Source organism: Sipha flava, unplaced genomic scaffold, assembly GCF_003268045.1.
Source record: "Sipha flava isolate LNK unplaced genomic scaffold, YSA_version1 107_pilon_pilon, whole genome shotgun sequence".
In the NCBI taxonomy this organism is placed as follows: domain Eukaryota; kingdom Metazoa; phylum Arthropoda; class Insecta; order Hemiptera; family Aphididae; genus Sipha; species Sipha flava.
The window spans coordinates 337,831-364,349 of NW_020271724.1; the positions used below are offsets into that span (position 1 = coordinate 337,831).

The 26,519-nt window shown below is 28.0% G+C and overlaps 2 protein-coding genes across 2 annotated transcripts; one reads left to right on the plus strand and one right to left on the minus strand.

Annotated features, from left to right (window-relative positions):
* Window positions 1-546: 546 nt before the first annotated feature.
* LOC112685736 (probable cytosolic Fe-S cluster assembly factor AGAP009023) lies at window positions 547-4,210 on the minus strand. Its single transcript, XM_025557707.1, has 9 exons — window positions 4,056-4,210; window positions 3,904-3,999; window positions 3,407-3,550; window positions 3,218-3,326; window positions 2,817-2,975; window positions 2,500-2,748; window positions 2,215-2,431; window positions 1,986-2,143; window positions 547-871 (listed from the first exon to the last, which is right to left on the minus strand). Exons 1-9 carry the CDS (start codon window positions 4,167-4,169, stop codon window positions 639-641), a joined length of 1,479 nt encoding a protein of 492 aa, XP_025413492.1. The 5' UTR covers window positions 4,170-4,210; the 3' UTR covers window positions 547-638.
* A 338-nt stretch (window positions 4,211-4,548) lies between these two features.
* Window positions 4,549-26,033, plus strand: LOC112685995 (dynein heavy chain 6, axonemal-like). Its single transcript, XM_025558087.1, has 38 exons — window positions 4,549-4,644; window positions 6,274-6,328; window positions 7,154-7,518; window positions 8,012-8,242; window positions 8,663-9,082; window positions 9,155-9,324; window positions 9,396-9,622; window positions 9,721-9,895; window positions 9,966-10,095; window positions 10,168-10,269; window positions 10,330-10,479; window positions 11,183-11,992; window positions 12,113-12,766; window positions 12,828-12,938; window positions 13,029-13,472; window positions 13,534-13,958; window positions 14,016-14,154; window positions 14,220-14,756; window positions 14,845-15,096; window positions 15,168-15,603; window positions 15,677-16,349; window positions 17,410-17,850; window positions 17,914-18,086; window positions 18,154-19,048; window positions 19,114-19,359; window positions 19,599-19,836; window positions 19,901-20,389; window positions 20,453-20,625; window positions 20,704-20,884; window positions 20,947-21,126; window positions 21,190-21,957; window positions 23,603-23,843; window positions 23,908-24,210; window positions 24,278-24,429; window positions 24,500-24,853; window positions 24,911-25,003; window positions 25,390-25,708; window positions 25,784-26,033. The coding sequence occupies exons 1-38, from the start codon at window positions 4,570-4,572 to the stop codon at window positions 26,011-26,013; spliced, it is 12,057 nt and encodes a 4,018-aa protein (XP_025413872.1). The 5' UTR covers window positions 4,549-4,569; the 3' UTR covers window positions 26,014-26,033.
* Window positions 26,034-26,519: the final 486 nt, after the last annotated feature.

Here is a 26,519-nt window from a genome sequence, read left to right on the forward strand (position 1 = left end):
TACAAAACACAGGCACTTCCTTCCATTTCATCCAACCGTACTTAATCCTATGTTATACATCCATACCAACTTCCCCCTCCGTTCTTTTGTACAAATTATACTAAATATTTAAAGTTCTTGACTTCACCTATCACATCACCACTTATTGTCATTGGTCTTCTCATACCCTCAACTTCTTGGTATCTTCTTCTAAAGTCATACTCTATATACTCTGTTTTGTTTCTACTAATTCTCAATCCCTTTTCTTCAAGAACTAACCTTCATTCATCCAACGTAAAATTCAAAAGTTTAATAATAGTTTATTCATATACCAGACGAAAAGTACCAATTTTTCTTAATATTTTATCAAAGTGTTAACATTTTAGAAAAATTAAATTTTTTTTTGTTATAAAAAAATTAACTGTATTATGTAATTTGATTGATTTATCAAGTAATTATTACTTTATGAATAATACAAATGATAATTTAAAAAAAAAAAAAAAGGAAATGCTTTATTTTAAACAATTATTAACTGATATTTTATTATCAATATTATAATAAACTGTACATAAATAATAAAATATTTGGTATAAATATTGATAAACAAATAAAATATAAATGTATTCATATACTGCTTTAAAACTATTGTAGATATTTATCTACCATTTGATACTCAATGGCTGATCATTCTTTTTAATTTCTCGATATGTTGTATATAAATAGTCATTTTTATGGTTTTCATCTAACCAGTTGGAATATAAATATTTAACACTGTTATTATTTGATGGACTACCTTTAGGTAATTTATCATAAGTATTTTCTAAAATATTAATAAATTCTCTATTTGGCTTATATTCCACTGGTTTCATTTGAGCACCACCATTTAGACAACCTATTAAAACCAATTTAACAGTAAATTATTATAAATATAAACATTTTAATAAGTATTTTAATTTTTTAAGACATATAATTCAAAGTAAAGTATAATACACATAGGCGTGCGCACGGGGTATGCAGGGTATGCCGCTGCATAGTTTGCGGCTTCATGTGAGGGGCCCATATTTATTATTAAGTTAAGAAACTTTAAATTTAATTACCGCCACAGGAAATTTAATTCAATTAAAGCTTGATAGTAATGATATTTCAATGTTGAAGGAAAAATTTAATTTGAATACTACATTTGAGTCTGAAATTAAGCTCATTACAAATATGTCTGATAGAACTTCTATTAGAGGGTCATCAACTAAAACAATTGTAGTAGGGCTGAATTGATTATCAAAAAACGACCGGAAAACAATATTTTCAAACTTCAATAAAGCTTTAACACAATTTGCAACAATACCTATGACAAGCTGCTCGTGTGAAAGGGCCTTTTCCAAATTGTCTATTGTGAAGTCTAAACTTAGAAACACTATGTTACAAGAACGTCTTGATTCAATGATGTTAATATTTATCGAGCAAAAGATGGCATCAGAAATCAATATTGAAGATGTAATAGATGAATTCAAAGCATGTGTGCCGATAAAAAGAAGACTTGAACTTTAGATTTTAAGTACTCTTCATAAAATAACAACATTATAAATATGTTAAAATTATTCAAAAGCATTCAATATAGTACATACTTGATCTTAAATAAATAATAAATTTTTTTTTAATAAATATAAATCAAATTTCAAACAACTTATTTCTATAGTGCATTGTTTAATATTCTACTGTAAAACTATGTGTGATTTTAGATTCTGAGGCAAGCAAAGAAGCTAAGTAGTATATATGCAAAAACTTAGATTGTAAATCTTATATGCGTTAAAAGAAAATACAAATAAATTAAGGGAAGATTAGAAAATTTATTTGTGAGGGGCTCTATATTTCTTATTGCTTAACCTGAGAATAAAGTCTGCGCACGTCTATGATAATACATCCATAAATTTATATATATATATATTAATTATTAGTATATTACTAATAGATTGAAATAAGGATAGACTATAAAAACAAAAACAACTTACCTGAAGGGCATGCCATTACTTCAACATAATCATATGGGCATCTTTTATTTTTTAATTTTTGTACTAGGTTTTGTATGTTTCTAAATCCATTAGCTATGGCAAAACGTAGTACAACAATTCCATCTACTTCTAAAGTAGCTTCTTTCATATCAACATTCCTATTACAAATAATTAAAGAAATTGATAAAATAATAATAAAGAGTATACAATTATAGTATTAAATACAAACCTGAGAGGTTTAAATTCAACTTTATCAATATTTATATTAAATAATTCTTGAGCTGCATAGCAAAATATATGATGTGCGTATCCTCCAGATCCAGAACCATTATTTGTAAGTAACTTAAAACCATCTTCTGGAATATTATTTAGCCCACTATCAAAATTTTCAGGAACTATATTATTGAAAACAATGTTTTGTTTTACTAATAATGCATCCACTTCAACTAAAATTTAAAATGAAATAAATAATAATAATTTAATATCAGCAATAATCTTTTGAATTCATACATACTAGATGTAATTACACAATCAACATCTTTAGTTTGAGTGTCTACATCAAAAAATTGTTCTCTGGAGGCTTCTAACTTTTTGTCAAAACAAGGCATAACAGTTAAATGATATATATCTGTTCTAGGTTTATTCTTGATTTTTGAAACATAATCTTTGATAAATGAACCCATTATTTGCTGAGGAGATTTAACACAACTAATATATGGTAATATAAAATTTCCATGAGTTTTTTCTGCATAACATACCCAACCTATAAATTAAGTAAGTTAATTTTGAAACAATATTTGTCTGTCAACATTCAAAGATTAATTACTTTACCTGGACATGAAGATGCTAACATAGGTAATATTTTTTGTAATTTTGAAGCCTTAGCTGATTTATATCTTTCAATAAACTCATTTTGAGATTCTAATAATGCTAAATCTTCTGCAAATTTTAAGTCTAATACCATATCTGCACCCAATTTCTTGAAATATCCTGGTAAATATTTAATATAATTCTTAAATTAGTATAGTAGAATAATAAGATATTAGTGTAAAAATTACAGAATAAATATGTTAGGTTATTATATTCACAATAAATAAAATTATAAAATGTTTCTTGTTTAAGTCTAAATCTTAGCCTATTCAAAGTAAAGTAATTCGTTAAATTCAACTTATATTACTAAAAGAAACTTTTATTGATTAGCAATATATATATGAAAAAAAGCTTGAACTTACCACATAATTTTAAAGCAGCACATTCAACAGTGATATTATTGCTAATTGCAATTGATATACAAGATTGAATAGAAATAGAAACAACTATAAATTTTTTGTTATCAAGATCCTAAAATTGTAGAGGAATTAGTAAACAAATTGAAAGAAAAACTACATATTATGTATATGTAAAAGAATTAAAGCATTTACTTTCTGAGCATCAAAAACTCGCATCATTTCATCAGTACTTTGTTGTTGAACAAGAACAGTTTCAGCTGAAGTTATGCATCCACTGCATGCTAAACAATCAGTCAAAGAAATTTCCACCTGTTTCAATTTTTCACTTTTGCCATTCTGTTAATACAATATTAAAATATAAATTTACAATTATTTGCAATTAAATTCAGTTCCATGTTGTATGATCTTTTTTATATTAACTAAAACTGTCAGTAAAATTTGCCAAAAGGTTTTTGATATAAACATTGATTATAGTTACAAATTACCATTAAATATATAATTAATGATTCTACACAATTCTGATTTAAGTTTTGGTGTCATGCATTCATGAAACAAATATAATAATTTTAGTTCTAAATACAAAGCAATGAAATCATTTAACTCATCAAAAATAATTGAATTTTAAGTGGCTTTAAAAAATGTGTAAACAAATTGGTTCTTTATTATTATTATTTAACTTATACAATTACTTTAGATTCTTGAAAATAAGAACCATCATCTCCAATTTTTATCTTGGCTCCTGTTCCGAGGGTAGACTTTTCGAATTGAACAGGTTTAATACACTCCTATAAAATAAAAATTTTTTAATGATTTAAATTACAAAAATTTAGCATAAAGTTACCTGAGATGGTGTAATAAAATCGTCTAAATCTGTTAATTTTAAAGCACCACTGAAGCCTGAAGAAGTCATAGTAGATATTTTAAACAAAAATATTACATTAATATGAAAAACCATAAAAAGTATTAATTTTAAATCTTATTTATTATTAGTGATAATATTGGTACGTGATAAACTGATAACACTAAATAGATGTGATGATAACAAGGTATGTAATAGGTATACTCGTTTCCACGAGAGAAAGGTACCAGCCGCCGACCGAAATTGGCAGTTGCTCCTCCACAATTTTTACCGTATGAGTTGAGCCGCTGATACGAACCGTCGCAACGCGTCGACCGATGTCGTTTATTTACACGTGACATACAGAGTCGTAATATTAACTTTTAATTTAGACGTATTTACAGTGTAAATTATTTTTTTCATGCTTAAAACTTTTATTGTTGTTAAAACTTATATAATCATATTGTAATTAATAATGCTATTATTTTATATTAAATTGTTTTAAAATGTTTTGAGTATGGATGGCCAAAATTGTGGTTCAGGAGCTATTGCAGGTGTATCGCCGATTAAAAAAAAAAACCAAAAAGGAAAGGTATATGTGGTTTTGAAAGTTAATCACTTGAGCACGATGTGTAACTGGTAAACGTTATTGTTGAATGTCGTCGGCGATTATGTAGAAGGGATTTGACGGCTCAGTACAAATGTTTAATGTTCATTCTACCTAATTAATGTTTCTAATTTGTATATAAAATTTAAATTTAAAGTTAAAAGAAAGTACAAAAATATGAATATTTCCAAGTTCGAAAGTACGGCTAGAACCTGATTGAGCACGGTTGCAATTAAACAATAGGAACCAAAAAAGAACCCAAAAATCACACGATTGAGCCCGAAAATGGGTGCGACGTTGCCGCTTTGTTCCGTAGAATATTATTCGGTGCACCGTATTACTGTGCGTGTAAGATTTTTTTTATACTTATTATGTAATTCAATTTTAGATTCTTAATGATAATTTCATAATTTAAAATTTTTACGGCTCAGGTTTCCCAAAATAAATAACTCTTCAATAGAAAAACGACAAGACACCTTTTTTTTTTGCATTTTTTATATTGTTGGTGTATAGAGCTCGGTGCGTCCATATTATTATTACAAAATAAAGTAAATTTGAATATAATTATTTATAATTAAAAATCTTTTATTGGATTTTAATCACATGTTATAGTTACATATTTTTTTTTTGCTAAAAAATAGCATTCGTACAATTATCATGAAAGAGGTAAAAATTTAAATTTTTTTCCCCAAATACTTATTTCCAACTTTTAATAAGTATTTAAGTAGGTTGTCAGAATTTTTAAATTCAGAGTACTCACGATAAGCCCTTATGGCGGTATTTTTAACGCACGGTTAAGTCAAGGTGCACGCGACAGTTTTCGAAATATCGCGCCATAATTTTACTGTGCGACTCTCGTGTGGCGTTGTGCTCTATTCATTTTAATGTACTTTAACAAAACGCGCAGTAAAATTACGGCGCGGTAAAAATGTTGCGCGGTAAAATAACGCCAGTGTGTTGCTAGCGTAATAGTTTTCAATCTGATAACGTTGTACACTATCTTTTTTTTTTTACCTTGCTCAATCTCGTCGTCAAAAAGGTCGGCTGATAACGACCGTGCACAATCGGGTATCACCGGAAAGTACAACCCTTTATGATTCCCTAATAATAACATAATAGTTGTACAAGTTACGGAATGCGTACAGATGCGTATCCTTAGTAACGACCCCATAACCATTGAATCAATAATATATTATTACCTAAATAAAGAAAGATTAGAAAGCCTATTTTATAAAAACTTGAAACTTATTAGTAAATCATAGTAGTAGAAAGCGATCTACAATAACTCTAAAAATGTGTTTTCTAAAAATTATCCACAAACAAAAACCTTTTGAGATTTTTTAAAAGTGCAACGCTTTTTATATGATAATGAACGTTAATAAATGTAATAAGTATAAATATTTTATGAATATTTTCTAGTGATTTAAAAAATATTAACACGTAAAATCTTTATATTAAATATATAAAATCAAATTTGTTTAAACAACAGCAATCTATACTATTGGTATGAGTTTTAATTTAATTAAAATTATTATTAATACTTATAATTATTTTATAATAAAAAACTTAATAAATTTAAATTGAATCTTTAAATTTTGAAAACATTGTTTACAGACTGGCTATTTACAATATGTGAAAATGGAAGAAGTGATTTCGAATAATGACGATTGTATGTATTTCATTTTCAATTTTGTTGAACATTAATAATTTAAAAGACGTTTAGAGAAATCTAAAATTTTATATTTGGGAAGCTTAAAATTATAAAATATGAATTAAATTGTTATTTTTTAAAAATATTTACAATCAAATATCTTATATTAGAGAAAGTATACAAAATCGAAACATATAAATATGACTAATTGTAACGATAGTTCAATACTTATTGTATGTCTAAGTTCAAGTATGCTAATGAGTCATTAGTAATGACTAATGATTTATACTTAAATCATATTTAATATATAATTTAGTTAATATTGAGTTGTTACAGCATAATTATTCATTTTATTTTATTGAAACAAAAACATTTTGGTGTAACATAAAAATATCACTTAGGTAGTTTAAATTAATTAATTGTCTGGTTATTCACATTCAAATTATATTTATTATTTATATTATGCATTGTATTTATTTATATTTGATATTATATTATTTATATTTATTATTAATTATATTTTATTGAAATTTTCTTTATTTTTTAGATATCTGTATGAACATATCATATTTTAATAATATATTTGTTTATGTTTTTATTACTAATTTTTCATTTTATAAATAATATCTAATTTTTATAGGTATTTAGTGTTATAATACAAAATATCTTTAGTATGGTTGTAAATTATGTTTTATAAAATTGTAACATTGACTCACAAGGTAATAAGCTGATAACATGTGTAGGGTATAGGGATAAAATAATACACAAGAATCTTTATTAGATATATAAAATACAGTTATAATTGTAAAATAATAATTTAATTATGTTGGGTGATATGTTTAGTAATTGAATCGAGCATTATAAATTCCAAATCTAAAACGGGTTATAAATCAGACCAAGAAAATACCATCTACAAAGAAGATATGTGTGAAGATGACTCTCTCGAAATATTCAACTTGGAGACAGCTTTAAAATATTTTAAAACAGCGAGAGAATACAAATTTATTTATTTAGTTTACTCTGTCAGCAAAGAATCTAAATATTTTTCACCATATAGCTTCAAAACTGTGAATTTCAAGAATATCGATAAAAATTGTTTTTTTACTTTAAGTAACAAAGGTATGATGTCAAATATTCAAAATGAAGTAACATTCACACCTTTGGAAAAATTCGAAGAAGATTACAGTAACTATCAAAAACTTGTAAAAGTAAGTCAATATGAACATAAAATAATAATTTTTTTTTCTTGTTTTATGGTCTTTCGGACTACACATTCAAACTTAACTGTCTCCACCAATTACGATTTTTCACTAACATACGCCAATCATCATACCGGTAGAATTCTGCTATATCCTTCTTGATACAATTCTCCCCTCGCAATCGAGGTTTTCTCAAAGGTCTTTTTCCTTTTGGATTCTCTTGTAGAACCTTCTTTATCATGGCTTCAGGTTTTCTTCACTCGTGATCTGCTTATTCCATGAAATAATTATAAACTAAATAATTAGTTGGCTAACATTTTTGTAATAAGTATCATATAATATAATAATATTTGACAAAATATGATACTATGAAGTCTTTACATTAAGCTTAGGTACTATAGTTTTAAAACTTGATTAAAACCAATAAAATATAATTTATTATGATATAACGAATATTTAATGAAATAGGAATTTCCAATATGATTGAATTTATTATTTACAGTTGCGTCTATTTAAAAATTATTTACTTTGGAAATGCTTTTACTTTTGGTACAAGCACATTTCAAGGAACAAGTTTTATTGGGCTCGAGAAGAACTACTAATAGATTATGATTGTATGCATCATGCTACAGTAGATATTTATAATGTCATACTCGAAACTACAGAAATTATTATAATATATGATGGTTCGATTACTGAAGAAAACACTCTGCAAAGTTTTAAAGAACAACAGGTTAGCCATGATTACATTTTATTCTCTTATAAATATACAAATGAATGTAATATTTTTGTTATTTAAAATTTAAAATGTCAGTACAAAATTATTTCTGTTCTATCCTTAGTATATAACTATTAAAATATCACGAATGATCTGTATAATAACACATTTCTATGAAAACACATATATTTTCTAAATTTGTATTGTATATTTTTATATTTTTGTATTTATATTATTTAAGATGTTTACATATCTTATCGTTTATTTATAGAGATATAAATACAATTTCGGTAAAATATATATATAATATAGCTTATAAACAATAAACTATATTATAAAGTTAACAGATAACGATTTATCATTTTTAAAATTTGATGAATTTGAACTATATCATCTAATATGAATTATTTTTATTATTAAACACGAAACTTTTAGGAAAAGAGCACTGAACTAGCTATTCAAAAGTTAAAAGACTTGAGGCAAACAATAAAAGGTCTAGTATTAAATGCATGTTTGAAAGCACTCAAAGAGTCTGGCTTTACTGTAGACGACTCCAATTTGTATATTTCTAAAATGACTGAGGAAGCGAAAATAGAACGTTATAGGGATACTATGTATGCAATGCCGTTTGCAAAACAAAGGGCCAAACTCAAATGTTGCCAAAGAATCTGTCGGTTTATCATGTCAATTGACTTAATTTTACAATCTAATTTACATAAGATCCTACGAAATCAGATTACACGTTTTGAGACCGACGTTCGGAATCATTTCAAGTATATTCCTAGCAACGATTTACTAAACGATACTAACGTGAAAACCATACTAGAAAACGAGAGATTTTCGGAAGATCCTAGGGTATTTATATATTACCATTAAATGTTTTTTATTTAATGTAAAATAATTTATTTTTATTTTTACTCCAATAAGTTACCATTATTTATACTAGAGGTTTCATTAACAAAAACTGGTATTGAGTTCAGTAGTACACAACATGATTTTAACACTTACATATCGTTTTTATTGGAAAGTTGGAAATGGAATATGGTTACACACTTTCCTCCACTTTTGAGCGACGACGAGTTTAAAAGTTTTACTCAGTAAGTTTAACTTTTAGTGATATAAATAAGTAAACATGCTTTATTATTTTTGATAAATGATAATAATTTAGACCAACAATTTGTGGTAAACAAAAAAATCGTATATGCGGCAACGGTACATTATTACAGTTCATGTTTGATATTGACGATATATATCAGAGTTCTACCGAGAAAATATTAAACTACTTTAATGCGAACTATGATGCGATTTATAAATATTTAAAACGTCTAGAATATGTCCACATTATGTACAGAGAAAACGAACACTTGAACCCAGGAACCATTGAGAAAGAAACAAGTAACTATTCGATACATTTATTTACATTTACAAATTATATTAATCGTAGAAATGAAAAATATTATTACATTTTAACATATATTTAATTTTTTTTTTAGATATAATTAATTTCCGAAAAATGTTGGAAAAATATAGATGTCAAAGAAATGATGTGGATAAAATTACACCTGCTCAAATGATAGCTATATTCTATTTAAAACTACATTCATTTAAAAGTGTTGCTAAATCGACATGTGAAAAATTATTGGAATTGGTAGAAAAAACAATGGTTAAGTATGTTTATTCCTTCAGCACTGTAAATATATTGATGATATTAATTATTTCATCGGAGATACATTTTTAGAGTTGGGAAAAATTTGGTTAATGAGCTGTTAAATGAAATAAACAACTCTCTTAAATATCTTTACAATTCCCCATCAACTGCCGCACAATGTGTTGCCTATAAAAAGTTTCTAGAAAAATGTTCTGAAAGGGTTTGTATTAAAATAATACATTTTGTAAAAATGAAAAATCTAATTTTAATAAATATTGTTTCAATATTTTAGCTAGAAGAAATAGATAATATTTTGAATTACATTAGAGACCTTTATGATCTGGCTGATGAATTTGAAGTACACGTTTCTGAAGATGATATTGAAAATTATAATGTAAATATTATAATTACTAAATAATTGATAATTGATAATTTAAATTATATTTAATTTTAGAAATGTTCGATTGTGTTGACTAATTTACATACAACATTTGATGAAATTAACAATGAACAAGATAAACTAATTAGCGAATTTGTGAAAAAAATTGATATTCATATAACAGACATACTTCGAGATGTTAATCAGATAAATATTGAAGCAAATGTAATAGTTAACGTTTGTTTTAGATTTTTGATCATTCAAAAACAATTTTTTTTTATTATTTTTATACCTGTGTTCGGCTATATTTATTTATAATATGTATACAAAATATACAATATAGTAGCAGTAATAGTCTATCTTTTAGTTAAAAGCTTTATTAAATGAAGAAGTAGTATTTTAAAATTATTTTACAATCTAAAAGCAAGTAACATTTAGAGATACACTGAAAAATATTTTTAGGATAAGTGCTGTATTTTTTGAAAATACTTTTTAGTATGACTATTTCCTTTGGACCGTGTGTCGAATCTAAATCTTTTATTGAGATTCATTTTATCAGAAATTTCAGTCATTATTACTAATTGTTTATGCAGAAAAATATGACGGAGAGTACGATGATCTAAAGAATGAATATTTGTTATTAACTGAAACTCAATCGTCTATTTACATAATACTATTATCTAGTTTTGACAATGTGTAAAATAATAAATATGTTACTTGTTCATTTATTTATTTATTATAATCACTATTGAATAATGTATTGATAATGCTCAACATATGTATAAAAATACTTTTTAGAGTTAAAATAATATTTTAAAATTATTACATTTTTATTATAACTATAGTATTATAGTATACTATATATTATTATATTATTAAATAGAATACATAACAATTTTAATTGTAAAGTATTATTAATTTTGTATAGGATTCATGGTTAACTGATATTAATTCAAATAAAGAAGAAGTAAAATTGTTCTTATTTAAGCTTAATAACCGATTAATGGAACACCAGGAAGAAGCAAATTTATATACATCTTACCAAAATTTTTTTGGCGTAGAGGTAGCAAAATTTGATGTGTTGAAAAATGCGAGTGAATCGGTTCGACTTAGAATATTACTTTGGGATTGCTTAGATGAATGGGAAAAGAAAATGTCTGTTTGGGAAGAAGATAATTTTCATAATTTGGATGTGGAACAAATGAATACATTTCTAACACTTAATTTAAGATATGTAATGGAGTTTAAAAAAAGCCTCCCAGATTGTGAGCACATTAGTTTTATAAATAACAAAGTAGAATCATTTAAAAAAAAAATGTCAATAATTACAATACTAAGGAATCCGGATCTTAAATCTTATCACTGGATTAAAATAGAACAAAAGCTTGGGATAAAATTTCCAACTAATAAGTCTCTTACTTTAATTATGCTCGAAGAATTAGGTGCGTTTAATCATGGTCTCGAATTGATGGAAATTTCTGAACATGCAAGTTCCGAAGCAACATTATTGAAGATGTTGAACAAAGTTGAAGATTCGTGGAAAAAAATTAATTTAATTGTACTTCCTTACAAAAATTCTGATGATGTTTATATTCTTGGTTCATTGGAAGAAGTACAATTAACATTAGAAGAAGCAAATATAAATTTAAATACTTTAATTGCATCAAAATTTGTAGTAACGATCAAAACAAGAGTTGAAGATTGGATAAATTCAATGAATATTATGAATGATATCCTTGTAAGTTATCATATCAGATGTAAATGCTTTTTATTTTACTAATGTATGAATTATAAAAATAAGAGTTTTTTTTTTTTTTATGAAAATACATGTAATTTTTAAATACATATATTTGTTTAGACAGAGTGGATATTGTGTCAGAATAATTGGATATATTTAGAGTCAATATTCGCAGCTTCAGACATTCAAAGGCAATTACCAAGTGAAGCTAAATTGTTTAATCAAGTAAATAGCTCTTGGAAAAACATAATGCAAAATGTCAAAAAATATCCTTTAGCTATAAGCACATGTACTGAACCTGATTTACTAAAAGTTCTTATAAAAAATAATCAAGAAATAGAACAGATCTTATTATATTTAGAAGCATATTTAGAATCCAAACGAGTTGTTTTTCCGCGGTTTTATTTCTTGTCTAATGATGAGCTTATTAAGATAATTACTCAAGCTAAGTATGTTAGAACTGTACAACCATATATAAGTAAAATTTTTGATGCTATTTGGAGAATACAATTTGAAAAAGATGACGATGAAGGAAATCCATTACAGTCAGAAAATGAAGAAGATAGTTCACCTAAAAACATCATTGCTATGATATCTCACGAAAGAGAAATCGTTAAATTATTGTCACCTGTTAAAGCTCAAGGAAATGTTGAATTTTGGCTATCTAAAGTAGAAAATGAAATGATGAATACACTAAAATCACTTATGATTATAGCTATTGAAGATTATGAAAAAATTCTAAGAAAAAAATGGGTGTTATTACATGCTGCTCAGGTTACAATATTCAAATATATATTTAATAAAAAAATGTGCCTAATTAAGGTTTTGTTTATAGTTAGTACTCACAGTTTCCCAGTTAATGTGGTGTCGTGATGTACACCGTATTATTAAACTTGATACTAACGTACAAAAAGCTTTAGTGGAATTTGAACAAAAATGTTTTAAATTAAGTATCTTTGTCAACAAAACTAAATTAAATTATATAGAATAATTATCTAACTTAACTATAGTCTAACTTTTTTTTTTTTTATTGTAGGATTTGAATGATTTAGTGGTTATGGTCCGAGGAGAGTTAACTAAACTTCAACGTTCGGCAATATGTGCATTGATTACAGTCGATGTTCACGCTAGAGACATAATATCTGTAATGGTTGAACGTCAAGTCAATAGCGATACAAATTTCGAATGGCTAAAACAGTTGCGCTATTATTGGAATACTTCAATGGACAGTTGCATTGCATACATGACAAATTTTCGCTGGTTATATGCATTTGAATACCTCGGGTCTTCTCCTCGACTAGTAATCACACCATTAACTGACAAATGTTACTTGTGCTTACTAGGTGCACTTCGACTGAATCTAGGTGGTGCACTGGTTGGGCCAACTAGTATTGGTAAAACCGAAACAATTAAGGACTTTGCAAAAGCATTAGCGACACAATGCGTTGTATTTAACTGTTCTAAAGATTTAGATTGCAAGGTTTATGCTACCTGCTTTGATTTGTGAAAAAATTATAAGTAATTATTAATTATTTTTGTAGACGATGGGTAAATTATTTTCCGGTATGGCTCAGTCTGGAGCATGGTGTTGTTTTGACGAATTCAACCACATAGAGATCGAAGTATTGTCGGTCATTGCACAACAGTTAATTACTATTATGAACGCAAAGATGAATAATGCTAACAAATTCATACTTGAAGGTCGAGAGATAAGACTTATTAAGACATGTACAGTATTTATAACAATGAATCCAGGCAATGCAGGAAAGAGTGAATTACCAGATAATTTACAAGCACTGTTTAGACCCATGGCATTAATAGTACCTGACTATAGATTAATTGCTGAAATCGTATTGTATTCCGAAGGGTTTGAATCATCAAAAATATTGGCTCATAAGTTGGTAAAAATGTATAAATTGTGTAGCGATCAATTTTCTATTCAGTATCACTACGATTTTAAGATGAGGTATAATTAATATATTTTTGAATATAAAACATAATCAATCAATTATTTTAATTGTAGAGCCCTTAAAAGTGTTTTGGCAACGGCAATTTCTTTAAAACGTGAAAATCCTTTCTTAAATGAAAATATCGTTTTAATTAAAGCATTAAATGATTGTAATTTGCCTAAATTATTAAATGATGATGTTCTATTATTTCAGGTATTATATGCAAATTATAATATTATAAAATCTATAAAATATAATTAAATAATTTAAATTTATAGGGCATATTAAATGATCTTTTTCCTGGTGTTGTCTCACCTGATCAAGATTATGGAATATTTCTTTCGACTGCTAAAAATGTAATGACAAATGAAGGATATACGATCGAAGAGTGTATTTATATTAAAGTTTTGCAGTTATTTAAGACAATAATTGTTAGGCATGGTGTAATGACTGTTGGTCAAACAGGTGGCGGGAAAACTACCGTTTTAAAAATACTTAGCAAAACATTAAAAGAGCTTTACAACAATAAAATAGAAGGACAATACTATAGACCAGTAAAAATATATCAGATAAATCCAAAAGCTGTTTCAATGAGTGAACTTTACGGTGAAGTAAACCCCCTCACAATGGAATGGAGGGATGGGTTACTTGGAAAATGTATTAGAGAAACCGGTAGAACAACAAAAGAAGAGTTTCAATGGGTGGTGTTTGATGGCCCTGTAGATGCAATATGGATAGAAAATCTTAATACTGTGCTTGACGATAACAAGATGTTGTGTCTAGCAAATTCAGAGCGCATCAAATTAAGTTCATGGGTAAACATTTTGAATATATATTTAAATAAATGAATGTATAACACAGTTTATATTAAGCCAAAAATTAAATTTATTCCATAATTTTTAGGTTAGACTGATTTTTGAAGTTGATGACTTATCATATGCTTCGCCTGCTACTGTTAGTAGATGTGGAATGGTATATATTGATGCTGATGAATTAAGGTGGTTACCATACGTACAATCGTGGGTAAATAAATTTAAAAATGAAGTAATTAGAAATAGTATTGAACTGGAAAACTATTTATTGAAATTATTCGAGACTTATGTTGACGAAGGTTTTTCATTTATTGCCAGACATTGTATAGAGTCTATTAAACAGGTATAATTACGTAAAATATACTAATCTACAACATGTGTATTTATTTTAACATTTAAAATATTATCTTTTAGACTAAAATTAGTAAAGCAACTATGATGTGTGCCATCTTTAAATCTCTTTTATGTGATTCTAATAGTTTTGATGCAGAAACAGAATATACAGAAATTAAAAAATACATTTGCCGGTCCTTTATATTTTCATATCTATGGGCTTTGGGTTCGAATTTAATCGAATCTTCTCAAACTAAATTCGAGGAGTTTGTTTTTAATCAATTTAAAGTCAATTCTGAAGCTAAAATATTACCAGAAATAAAATTATTTGACGTATATCTTAATACAGTCAATAAAACATTTGAAAATTGGAATTCCATTGTTCCCGATTTCGAATATAAAACAGAGACGTCTTATTTTAAGTTATTAGTACCTACAGTAAATAGCATACGATACACCTATATAATACAAAAATTAATTAAAATGAACCAACCAGTAATGTTAGCAGGCGTATCGGGTAAGTTATGAATAACTGTTTTTAAATTATATATATATATAGTGTTTAAATGGAAAGATAATAATTATTTTAGGGGTAGGTAAAACATCGGTGGCTAATTTTGTAATGCAAAATCTGACGATAACAAATGATTGGATCACTAAGATGATAATTTTTTCCGCACGAACCAGTAGTAATAGAATCCAAGAAATATTGGAAACGACATTGGAAAAGAAAAAGCGAAATAGTTTTGGTGCACCAGGAAATAAACAATTAGCAATTTTTATTGATGACGTTAACATGCCTAAACCTGAAGAATATGGAGCTCAACCTCCTATTGAACTGCTAAGACAGTTTTTAGATACTGGTGGCTTATACGATCGTAAACAATTCTTTTGGAAATACGTAAATAATGTAATTCTATGTACAGTATGTACACCTCCCAGAGGAGGTAGAAACGTATTGACTTCAAGATTCACTAGACACTTTTCTATAGTATTTATTCCTACTACGACAGAGAATGCCATGCGTGCTATATTTACATCAATTTTGGATGGATTTTTTGCAGAATTTCCATCAACTATAGCTAATTTAAGTAAAAATATAGTAAAGGCAAGCATTGCAATTTATTCACATATTTCAGAAGATCTATTACCAACGCCAGAAAAGCCACATTATGTATTTAACCTTAGAGACTTGTCAAATATTATTCGAGGTATTTTGCAAGCAGATATTGTCACAATATCAAAGCCAACGCATTTATATAGGTACATATAGTTAGCTTAAAAACATACACATACCACATACATATACAATAGAACCTAGATTATCTGTCAGTCTCGGAACTAGAGCCTTGTTGGATAATCAAAATATGGTTAAACGAGAAATGAACTTTTTATACATACATATTATTTATTATTTTTCAATAATTATGACATTATTGGTTATTTTTTTTTTAATTTATTATACATTGATTTAATACGCATATATCCGTGTATTTAACAATTATTTATTATATATATTTACAATTATAAGATTAAAGTCTGGTAATTTTTTTTGGTTTAATCATACCACGCGAGGTTAAGCATCGAAAAACTCCACAGGGCAGAACCAGAAGCGATTACCTGGATGAAAAACTTAAAATTGCGCCTTTAGATCAAGATGTACTGAACTCATCACTGTCACATCCAGTAATCGTAGTCCGACCACCTTGTTCATTGTCTCATCTTGTATTTATTAATTTTCTAAACTTGTGCAATAACTCATTCATTTCTATTTTTACCTAATTTTACAAAATTTTACCTATGTTATTGTGTTGTTAATCTATTTCATTTATTCCATATATTTTTACATTTAGTTACCTATTTATATACTTATATGCTATTAGCCGAAATTACGTCTTATGCAATAATAATAATAATAATAATAATACCACGCGTTTTTTTTGGCTGTTATATATTTTATTCTTTCTGCACGAGTAGTGGCGTTTCATCGATAAAGACGGTTAATAGGGGTACAGATAATCTAGGTTATATTGTGTATTTATATTTATTGAGTATAATTCAGTGTGTCAATGAGAGAACGCACTGTTTGTTGACCAAAATATGTTCGGCACTGCGAATCCTTACCATCACTTTATTCCGCTGTCAGTTGTAGTAGATCGTAGAGTGACGATTTGACTTATCCGCTTATTATTTTCCCTATCCACACTTAGAGAAGATTTGTTGAGTTGTCTGTTGGAGTCAACCATGGTATTTAGTATACTTGTGTAATAGCCGTGCTTTCTATCGCTATATATTAATAAATTTGTACGTGTTTTTTATTCAGGCTTTGGTATCATGAATCATTACGAGTGTATCATGATCGTTTAGTTTGCCATGAAGACAAATTATATTTTCACAAGCTTCTTAAATCCGTGTGTGCTCAGTTTTTTGAAAACACTGAATTAGAATTTTCTGAATATGATGAAACAGGTGCTCCAATTCTGCTGTTTGGTGATTTTATGAATCCGATTTCCAACGAGAATAGAATTTACAATGAAATAACAAATATTGAAAAATTAAAAATCGTGTTGGCTGAAAATTTAATGGATTTTAATACGGTTTATAAAAAAGATTTGCAAATAATATTTTTTATGTATGCAATTGAGCATATAACACGTATAGCAAGGATATTGAGATTAGAAAGAGGAAATGCTTTACTCATAGGAGTTAGTGGAATGGGCAAGCAATCTTTAACTAAATTAGCTTCACATCTTAACACTTACAAGTATAATACATTTATAAGTATAACAAATGTATTTATTTAATTAATAATATGTAATACATACAGATTTTTTCAAATTGAATTTGCAACATCTTATGACTATTCTTCTTTCCGCGATAATTTAGTGACTCTATATTATAAAACTGGAGTTGAATTTGAAGACACAACATTTTTATTCACTGATAATCAAATTATAAAAGAAGAATTTTTAGAGGATTTAAGTAATATTTTAAGTTCAGGTAAATCGATATATTTTATTGAATTCAATAATGTAATATAGGTAAAATAATTACAGTTTTATCTTAGGGGAAGTACCAAATTTATTTAAGCTTGCTGACTTAGAAAAAGTTATAACTGCATGCCGGCAAGCAGCTATCAATTCAGGAATCAATAGTGACCATCGAGACGATATCTTTAAATTTTTTATACAGCGGGTACAGTCGAAACTTCATCTAGTCGTATGTATGAGCCCAATCGGTGATTCATTTAGACGAAGATGTCGTTTATTTCCTTCGTTGGTAAATAATTTGACAATTGATTGGTTTGATAATTGGCCAACAGAAGCGCTTTTATCATTTGCAAATAAAAGCATAGATATACTTGAACAATCGGAAAATTCGGATATAGTTAAAAGTCTACCAAATGTATGTAATAAAATGCATGAAATAGTTATGCATTATACACACAGGTTTTATGAGCAAATAAAAAGGTATAACTATGTTACACCGAAAAGTTTTTTGGAATTTTTAAAATTTTATGTGAAAACACACGAAATTCAAATCAATAAGATTAAAAATAAATCGAACAGAATTTCAAATGGTCTACAAAAATTGTATGAAACTTTTGATATGGTTGGTGAAATGAAAACAAAATTAAAACAAATGGCACCAGCGTTGTTAGAAAAAAATGAAGTTACATCAAAATTAACCGTAACCTTAACAAAAGAAAAAGCAAGCGTGGATAAAGTACGAGAAATTGTAATGACGGAAGAAGCCGCGGCAAAACTAAAAGCCTCTGCTGCTCAAGAAATAGCTGAAGATGCGCAAAGAGATTTGACCTTAGCAATGCCAGCAATGGAAGCTGCCATAAAAGCATTAGAATCTCTAAACAAAAATGATATTAACGAGCTAAGAGTATTTAATAAGCCTCCCAAACTTGTCCAAATTGTTATGGAAGCTGTATGTTTATTATTAGCAAAAAAGTAATATAAATAAATTATGTATTAATAATAATTGTTATAGTAATATCGTTTTAATATTTCTATAGAACGGATTGGACTTCCGCTAAAGCCGTACTTGGTGATGTTAATTTTCTAAAATCTCTACAAGATTATGATATAAATAATATATCTGATAAAATGATAAACCAACTAAAACCTTATATAGAAAATCCCGATTTTAATCCACAGAAAGTAGCTACTCAATCTAAAGTTGCTAAATCAATGTGTATGTGGGTCCGAGCTGTTCACAGTTATTCTTTAGTATATCGAATTGTAGAGCCAAAAAGAAAAAAGTAAGAATTTATCTTTCATATTTTATTATTTGAAATTCACTACGAATCATTTAGATAATTATCAACAAAGAACTAACGGTTGATCACAATAAAACAAAATTTTATCCTAACATAAATAAATCTCAATTATAAAATCATTCATATATAACCTTTCATTCGATTGAAAGTATAGTTTTTTACCTTCAGCAAAGTTCTATGAAGATTTTATATTTGAATTCGATTTTACATTGTGATTTTAGACAACAAGAAGCCGAAGATGAACTAAATGTAGTATTAAAAGAACTAAGAGCAAAGCAAAAATTGTTAGCTGACGCCGAAGAACGTTTACAAAAACTTGAAGATATTTATGATCAAAGTGTTGCGGAAAAAAACAAACTTGAGTTAAACATTGATAGAACGCAAGCGCGATTAAAACGATCCGATTTACTGGTTGTTGCATTGAGTGATGAACAACACAGATGGGAAAAAAATATTAAAGTACTTTATTTTATTAATTGCCAGGTTGTGTTTTTTAAGTTGACGATATTTTTGTTTTATTTAGATGTTTTCTCAATGTTTATCAACTGTTGCCGGTGACACTTTAATAGCCGCAGCAAGTGTTAACTATCTAGGACCTTTTACGGATAATTATCGTAAAAAAATAACTCAATTATGGTTTGCACAATTGACCGAGCATGGAATAAAATATTCCCCTAATTATTCACTGAGCTCTATATTAATCGATTCGTTTGAATTACGGTCGTGGAATATCTGTGGCCTTCCTGTAGATTCTGTGTCAACGGACAGTGCCATAATTGTGACGAGAACAAGTCGAAGGCCTCTTATGATAGATCCTCAAGAACAAGGGAGTAGCTGGATTAAATCATTAGAAGCTGACAATTCGCTAAGAATATGCAAAAGTACGGATTCGGACTTGATGAACGTAATTGTTAATGCAATTAGACTAGGATGTCCAATTTTGATGGAAGGTCTAGGAGAACACATTGATCCTACACTGAGACTAATATTGGAAAATAATATAAGAATACAAGTAATTTAAAATCATATATAATGTATAAGCTTAAAATTATAATATTTATTATTTAATTATTAGGACGAACGAACTTTAATGCGTATTGGTATCATAGATATAGAATATGATAGTCGATTTAGATTATATATGACAACCAAATTAGCAAATCCATATTACCTACCAGATATATGTATAATTGTTACGTTAGTAAATTTTACAGTGACACCCTCAGGTTTAGAAGATCAATTATTGGCGTAAATAATCTCATCAATATTTTAAAAAAATTAAACAACTTTAAATTATATACTATACAATATTAATAATACTTATAGTGATATTGTACGATTAGAAAAGCCTGACTTAGAAGATCAACGAACTCAGACAATTGTTAATATGAATTATGATAGTAATTTATTAAATGAAATGGAAGATAAAACGTTGAGAATGTTGTACATGTCAGAAGGAAATATCTTAGATGACGAAGAACTCATTGAGACGTTAAACAATAGCAAGGTGGACTAAATAGTTACTTATAATATTTATAATATTTGTTTATTATATTATATCATTTTTAGGAGACGTCTATGATCATTTCTGGACGTTTAACAGACGTAGAAGAAACGGAACGAAGAACGCATAACGAACGAGAGCGTTATCGCGCGGTAGCAAAACGAGGTTCATGTCTTTATTTCGTTGTTGCTCAACTGTCTGAGATTGAGAATATGTACCAATTTTCTTTGAAATATTTTAAATCCGTAAGTTTTAACCTTGATTACGTTAGCTATTTTCTTCTGGTAAACAATTACATTTAATTTTAGATATTTTGTAACGCGATCAAACATAGTAGTAATAAAAATACATTTGATGAGAAAATAATGACCATGGTTAAAAATATAACTGTGGATGTGTATACGAATGTTTCTAGAGGCTTGTTTGAACGTCATAAATTGATATTTAGTTTTCTAATCAGTGTAAATATTAATTTACAAGAAGGTAAAATTACGAATGCTCAGTGGAATTTTTTGCTACATGGACCAGTAGGGACTACAAAACGAGATAATAAGAAGGGGCCGGTCGCATTGTCAGAAGAAAAGTGGAAAACCGTAAACTATATGGCAGACATTTTTCCAAAATTTAAGGATCTTCCCGATCATTGCACTAATTATATAGAAATCAAATTAGGCGATTTTATTTATAGCATTCAATTAGACCGTGAAAACAGTGACACTACAGTGAATTGGAACTCATTGTTAAATTCATTTGAAAAACTTATGCTCATTAAAAGTCTCTCAGATGAAAAATTAATGATCGCAATCGTTAATTACGTGAGCATAGAACTTGGAAAATCGTTTATCGAAAGCTCAGACGTTTCGATTAATTCGTTGTACAAATACACAACATCGACGATGCCACTAATATTCATTCTAAGTCCAGGCTCGGATCCATTTGGAGCATTCCAAAAGTTTGCTGTAGAATTCGGAATGATAGATAAGCTACATGTAATATCAATGGGTCAAGACCAGGGACCTAAGGCAGAGAAACTAATAAAAAATGCTAAAAAAAAAGGAGACTGGATATTCTTGCAGGTATTACCTAATAATATTTTATATATTTATTCACTAAAACATTATTAAATTATATTGTACTTTTTTAAATACTCATGGGCCAACTAAAAATTAAAAATATAACATCCCTCAAGTTTTCAATTAGCCTCCATCATTAATTATATTAAGTATGCCAACCGATCCCATTATAAAAAAATTATGTTTCTTAGGCAGGGTCGGAACTAGAAGTATTGGCTCCTTCCTCTCCAGACCAATTAGTATGAGTAGAAGTAAAATGTTAGTAGTAAAGTTTTTTAGTGAGCTTAAATCAAATTAGTATGTATTTAGCATTATAACTTAGTATTTTATTAGTGCATTTTTTGGAAAGGTTTTTTTTCGTCAAAATTAGAACTATTATATTCTTGCAAGAATATAATAGTTCTAATTTTGATCTTGGCGATTTTTTTTTCTTTTTGAAATTTTTTTCGGGAATTATATTATTTCACGGCGTCATTGCCTATAATATAGGAATATTATAGTATACTATATTATGTATACTATCTACTTATTTATTAAGACAATCAAAGAACGCAATTCATTGAAAATAACTAATAAAAACCATTTATATATTTATATATTATGTACAAATTAACTAAACAAAACATATGAATATTGATTACCTATTGACTGTAACTTGTTAGTTCACACATTTGAAATTACACAGCAGATCTTTCGTAGCAAGAGCTCGTCGAAAACAAAAAGTTGTGCGTAATTGTTTGGCAACTATCTTTGATTTACGACACACCACGGTATTTTGGCCATAAGGTCCAAACGGTTTTTACGTAATCGTCTAGTTATATAAATTTATTTATAAACAGAATAATATTTTATGAAAATAATTATTTCGAACATCTATATTATATTTTATTTACACACACAAATGCGGTGGTATGCAGTATGGTTCCATTATTATTTTTATATCAAAACTGGCGGTATCGATGCAGTATAGAAGTAGAAAGCACAACTATTATGTTCTAATTTTCTGTAGATTTTTAATGCGTATTAAACCATAGTGAAATCCAACAAAGAATTAATACAGTTAATAGATGTCTCTTCGCCCTAAAACCTGTTTTCAATTCTAAGTTTGTCTCATTTAAAACAAAAACTATATTGTACAAAGTAGTTATACATCTAATTGTTTTATACGCGAGTGAAACATGGACTACTACAAAAACAGATGAGAAAAAAGTAGCCACATTTGAGAGGAAGGTGCTAAGAAACATATTTGGCTCATAAAAATATCACTCAACCAGCCTGTGGGAACAACGGACCGATTTAGAACTTAAGGAATTATTCAGTGAGGCAGACATAGTAGCGACGCTGAAAAGCAAACGTATTAGCTGGGCAGGACATATATGGAGGGCACAAGACCAGATAATTCGAGAGGCAACAAAATGGATCCCCAGTGAAAAGAGGTCATTAGAAAAGCTAAAACAAAAAAAGGTAAACAAAGTTAAGAGTGACTTAGGAATAATACACGGGGAAGAGCTAGCTAAGGACAGAGAAGGATGGAGAGTATGATGGTTGCGACGAATGGCCTACCTAATACTTAGCAAAAAAAAAAAAAAAAAAAAAAAATAGTGCGAATATGATGTTTAATGTAAATTATATTTTAAATTATTTTTAGAATTGTCATTTAGAATCATCGTGGATGCTTCAAATGGAAAATTTAGTCCAAGAATTGATCGGGAATCCATCATGTGTCAGAGAAGATTTTAGACTATTTTTTAGTTCAATGCCATCAAAAAAATTTCCCATTTTTGTACTTCAAAATTCATTAAAAATTGCTTATGAACCACCAAAAGGTTTAAGAGCAAACCTGAAAAGATTATTTGTAGACATGAATGTTGACTTTTTTGAAGATAACGGTAAATTATGTGATTTTACTTTAAAAACACACTTTTTACGACTTTTTACTGATTTTCACGACAGCTTTTAAATCCGATTGGAGAAAAATGATATTCGGGTTGTGTTTTTTCCACGCCATCGTGATAGAGAGAAAGAAATTCGGATCGTTCGGTTGGAACATATCACATGCATTTACCGACATCGATCACGAATGTACTATGCTCTTGTCACACATGTATTGTTTGACCGCGAAAGAAATACCTTGGGATGTCTTGCAATATATCATTGGAGAGGTCGTTTATGGTGGTAGAGTCATCGATTCTTGGGATCGAAACATTATGAAAGCGATACTTAAAAATTTCTTAGGTCCACATACTCTCGAGACAAGTAAAGAATATAAGTATAACGAACGATTATAAGCTTAGCTTAAACTTCAACTTTATTTATTTGGTAGATTATAAATACTCGAATTCAGGTATTTACTTTTGCCCGGAATCGATAAACTGTACCACTATCGACAATTATCTGATATTTATTGATCAATTACCAGTAATGGAAGATTCAGAAGTATTTGGAATGCACGAAAATGCCAATATGGCTTATCAAGTATAGATTTTATTATAAAATTAGTTTCAAGTGAAAACTATTTCCATACTTAATAATAATTTCATTTAAGGCTAAAGAGACCAAAGATATGCTGAAGACAATCATTGAGATTTATCCAAAATCACAAATCATACATGCTACTAAGAAATCTGATGACGAAATTGTTTTAGAAATTATCATTGATATTTCTGAAAGACTCGTAAAAACTATAATGATCGAACAGGTACATTTCACAATAATGAAAACTGACGAAAAAGGACGATTATTCCCGTTATCTACAGTGTTATTACAAGAGATCAGTCGTTATATAGAATTACTTGACGTCATACACAGTTCATTGCACGACTTACGTAAGGCAATCAAAGGGTCCGTGGTAATGTCTACAGAATTGGAAGAAGTTTACTCATCGTTAATGAAAAATAGTGTAATTTACAGTGCATCCTTTTTTTTATTTCGATTAATAAATTATAACAATAAATAGGTGCCAAAAACATGGCTCAACAAAGGATATCCTTCATTGAAAACTTTGGGTAGTTGGATTAAAGACTTAGTATTAAGATTAGATTTCATCGACGTAAGTTATGTTTTATTACAAACAATTAATTTTAGCCTTAATTGATATTAACTGAAAAGCAAAAAATAAAATAATAGAACTCGCGTCGTATGCTATACTACTGAAAAATGTATCTTCCACAATTGTTTGTTGGCGTTGTATGTTTTCTACAATTTTCTACCACGCATTTTGTAGATTGTAGGTTTTGTCTGGGCATGCAATAGATTTTATTATTGATGATTATATTTATACGGTTATATCTGCAATAACAGTTTTCGCACAACGTAGATATCATTCAAAAAGTAAATACACAACGCCGATCAAAATACAGGTAGATAGCAAACGACGCGAGTACCTAAATAATAAATATTATTTTACTTGTTACGAATTTATTGAAACTGTCTTAGATCTGGATGAAGTTTGGAAATCCTCCTTCTTACTGGATATCTGGGTTATATTTTCCACGAGGTTTTATGACTGGTTGCCTACAGAGATATGCCAGAAAACATAGTATACCCATCGACAGGGTACAAATGGATTTCAAGCTTACCACTATCGTGTTGGTTCAAGAAGAAATTGCCGCTATACGTGCGGCTAGCTTGAAAGAGGAACACAATGATTACAAAGGCCTAACAACACAAGATGATGGAGTTTACATACATGGTCTGTTCTTGGAGGGTGGACGCATTGATTTAAATACTAAACGTCTCGTGGATCCTATTCATGGTAGAAACTAATCACATTGTGAATTATCAAATAATAAACCAAACATTAATGATAACCTTAATATTTGATTTGAAGGAGATATGAATCCTCTGTTGCCCGTCATTCAACTTGTGCCTGCTGTTGATTTGGATGACAATGGTTCGCGATATAACTGTCCCATGTATATAACCGGTAGCAGAGCTGAATTTATTTCAATGACAAGACATAGAAATAATTATGTTATTTCCGTTTTACTACCAACAGATTTCCCAGATAATTATTGGATCCTTAAAGGAACTGCTCTTATCACTCAAATAACAAATTAATATAAATACTAATAGTTGAATGTGTTTATTCAATTTGAGATTTTTTCTCTACAATAACTAAATAAATCTTAAATTTATTAAATAACTTTACACAATTTACAAAAACAAAAAAATAACTAAGGTATTTTTGATTTTCAATTTAAAATTTTTTAAGTCCTAACTACAACAGACAACATTTAATCATTTAATAATTGATTGTATTTTTAACATCACTTTTATAATATATTTAGGTTTATTATATTTTAGTTACAGCAATTTGTTGTTAAAAAAAAAAATTAAAATATTTTCCGGTTCAAAAATTATCAATGATATACATATTTAGTGTTAAATATGTTAGTTTGTTTCAGTATCACAAAAAAGTGTTTCAAGAGTTATTAATGATTATATATTTGTTTTAAATTATGATGATCACAAATATAACTGAACAATGAAAAGTGAGCACATACATTTATTTCTAAATACCTATGAAAATATAAATATTATATTTAATTTATCTTGATAATTTA

Coding starts and splice junctions, on each gene's coding strand:
- LOC112685736 (XM_025557707.1), bottom strand. CDS start 4,169: ATGGTTTTTCATATTAATGTAATATTTTTGTTTAAAATATCTACTATG. Junction 2,749..2,816: donor GTTAGCATCTTCATGTCCAG/GTAAAGTAATTA, acceptor CTTAATTTATAG/GTTGGGTATGTTATGCAGAA. Junction 2,432..2,499: donor TGATTGTGTAATTACATCTA/GTATGTATGAAT, acceptor TTTAAATTTTAG/TTGAAGTGGATGCATTATTA.
- LOC112685995 (XM_025558087.1), top strand. CDS start 4,570: ATGGATGGCCAAAATTGTGGTTCAGGAGCTATTGCAGGTGTATCGCCG. Junction 9,896..9,965: donor GTAGAAAAAACAATGGTTAA/GTATGTTTATTC, acceptor ATACATTTTTAG/AGTTGGGAAAAATTTGGTTA. Junction 25,004..25,389: donor TAAGATTAGATTTCATCGAC/GTAAGTTATGTT, acceptor AAACTGTCTTAG/ATCTGGATGAAGTTTGGAAA.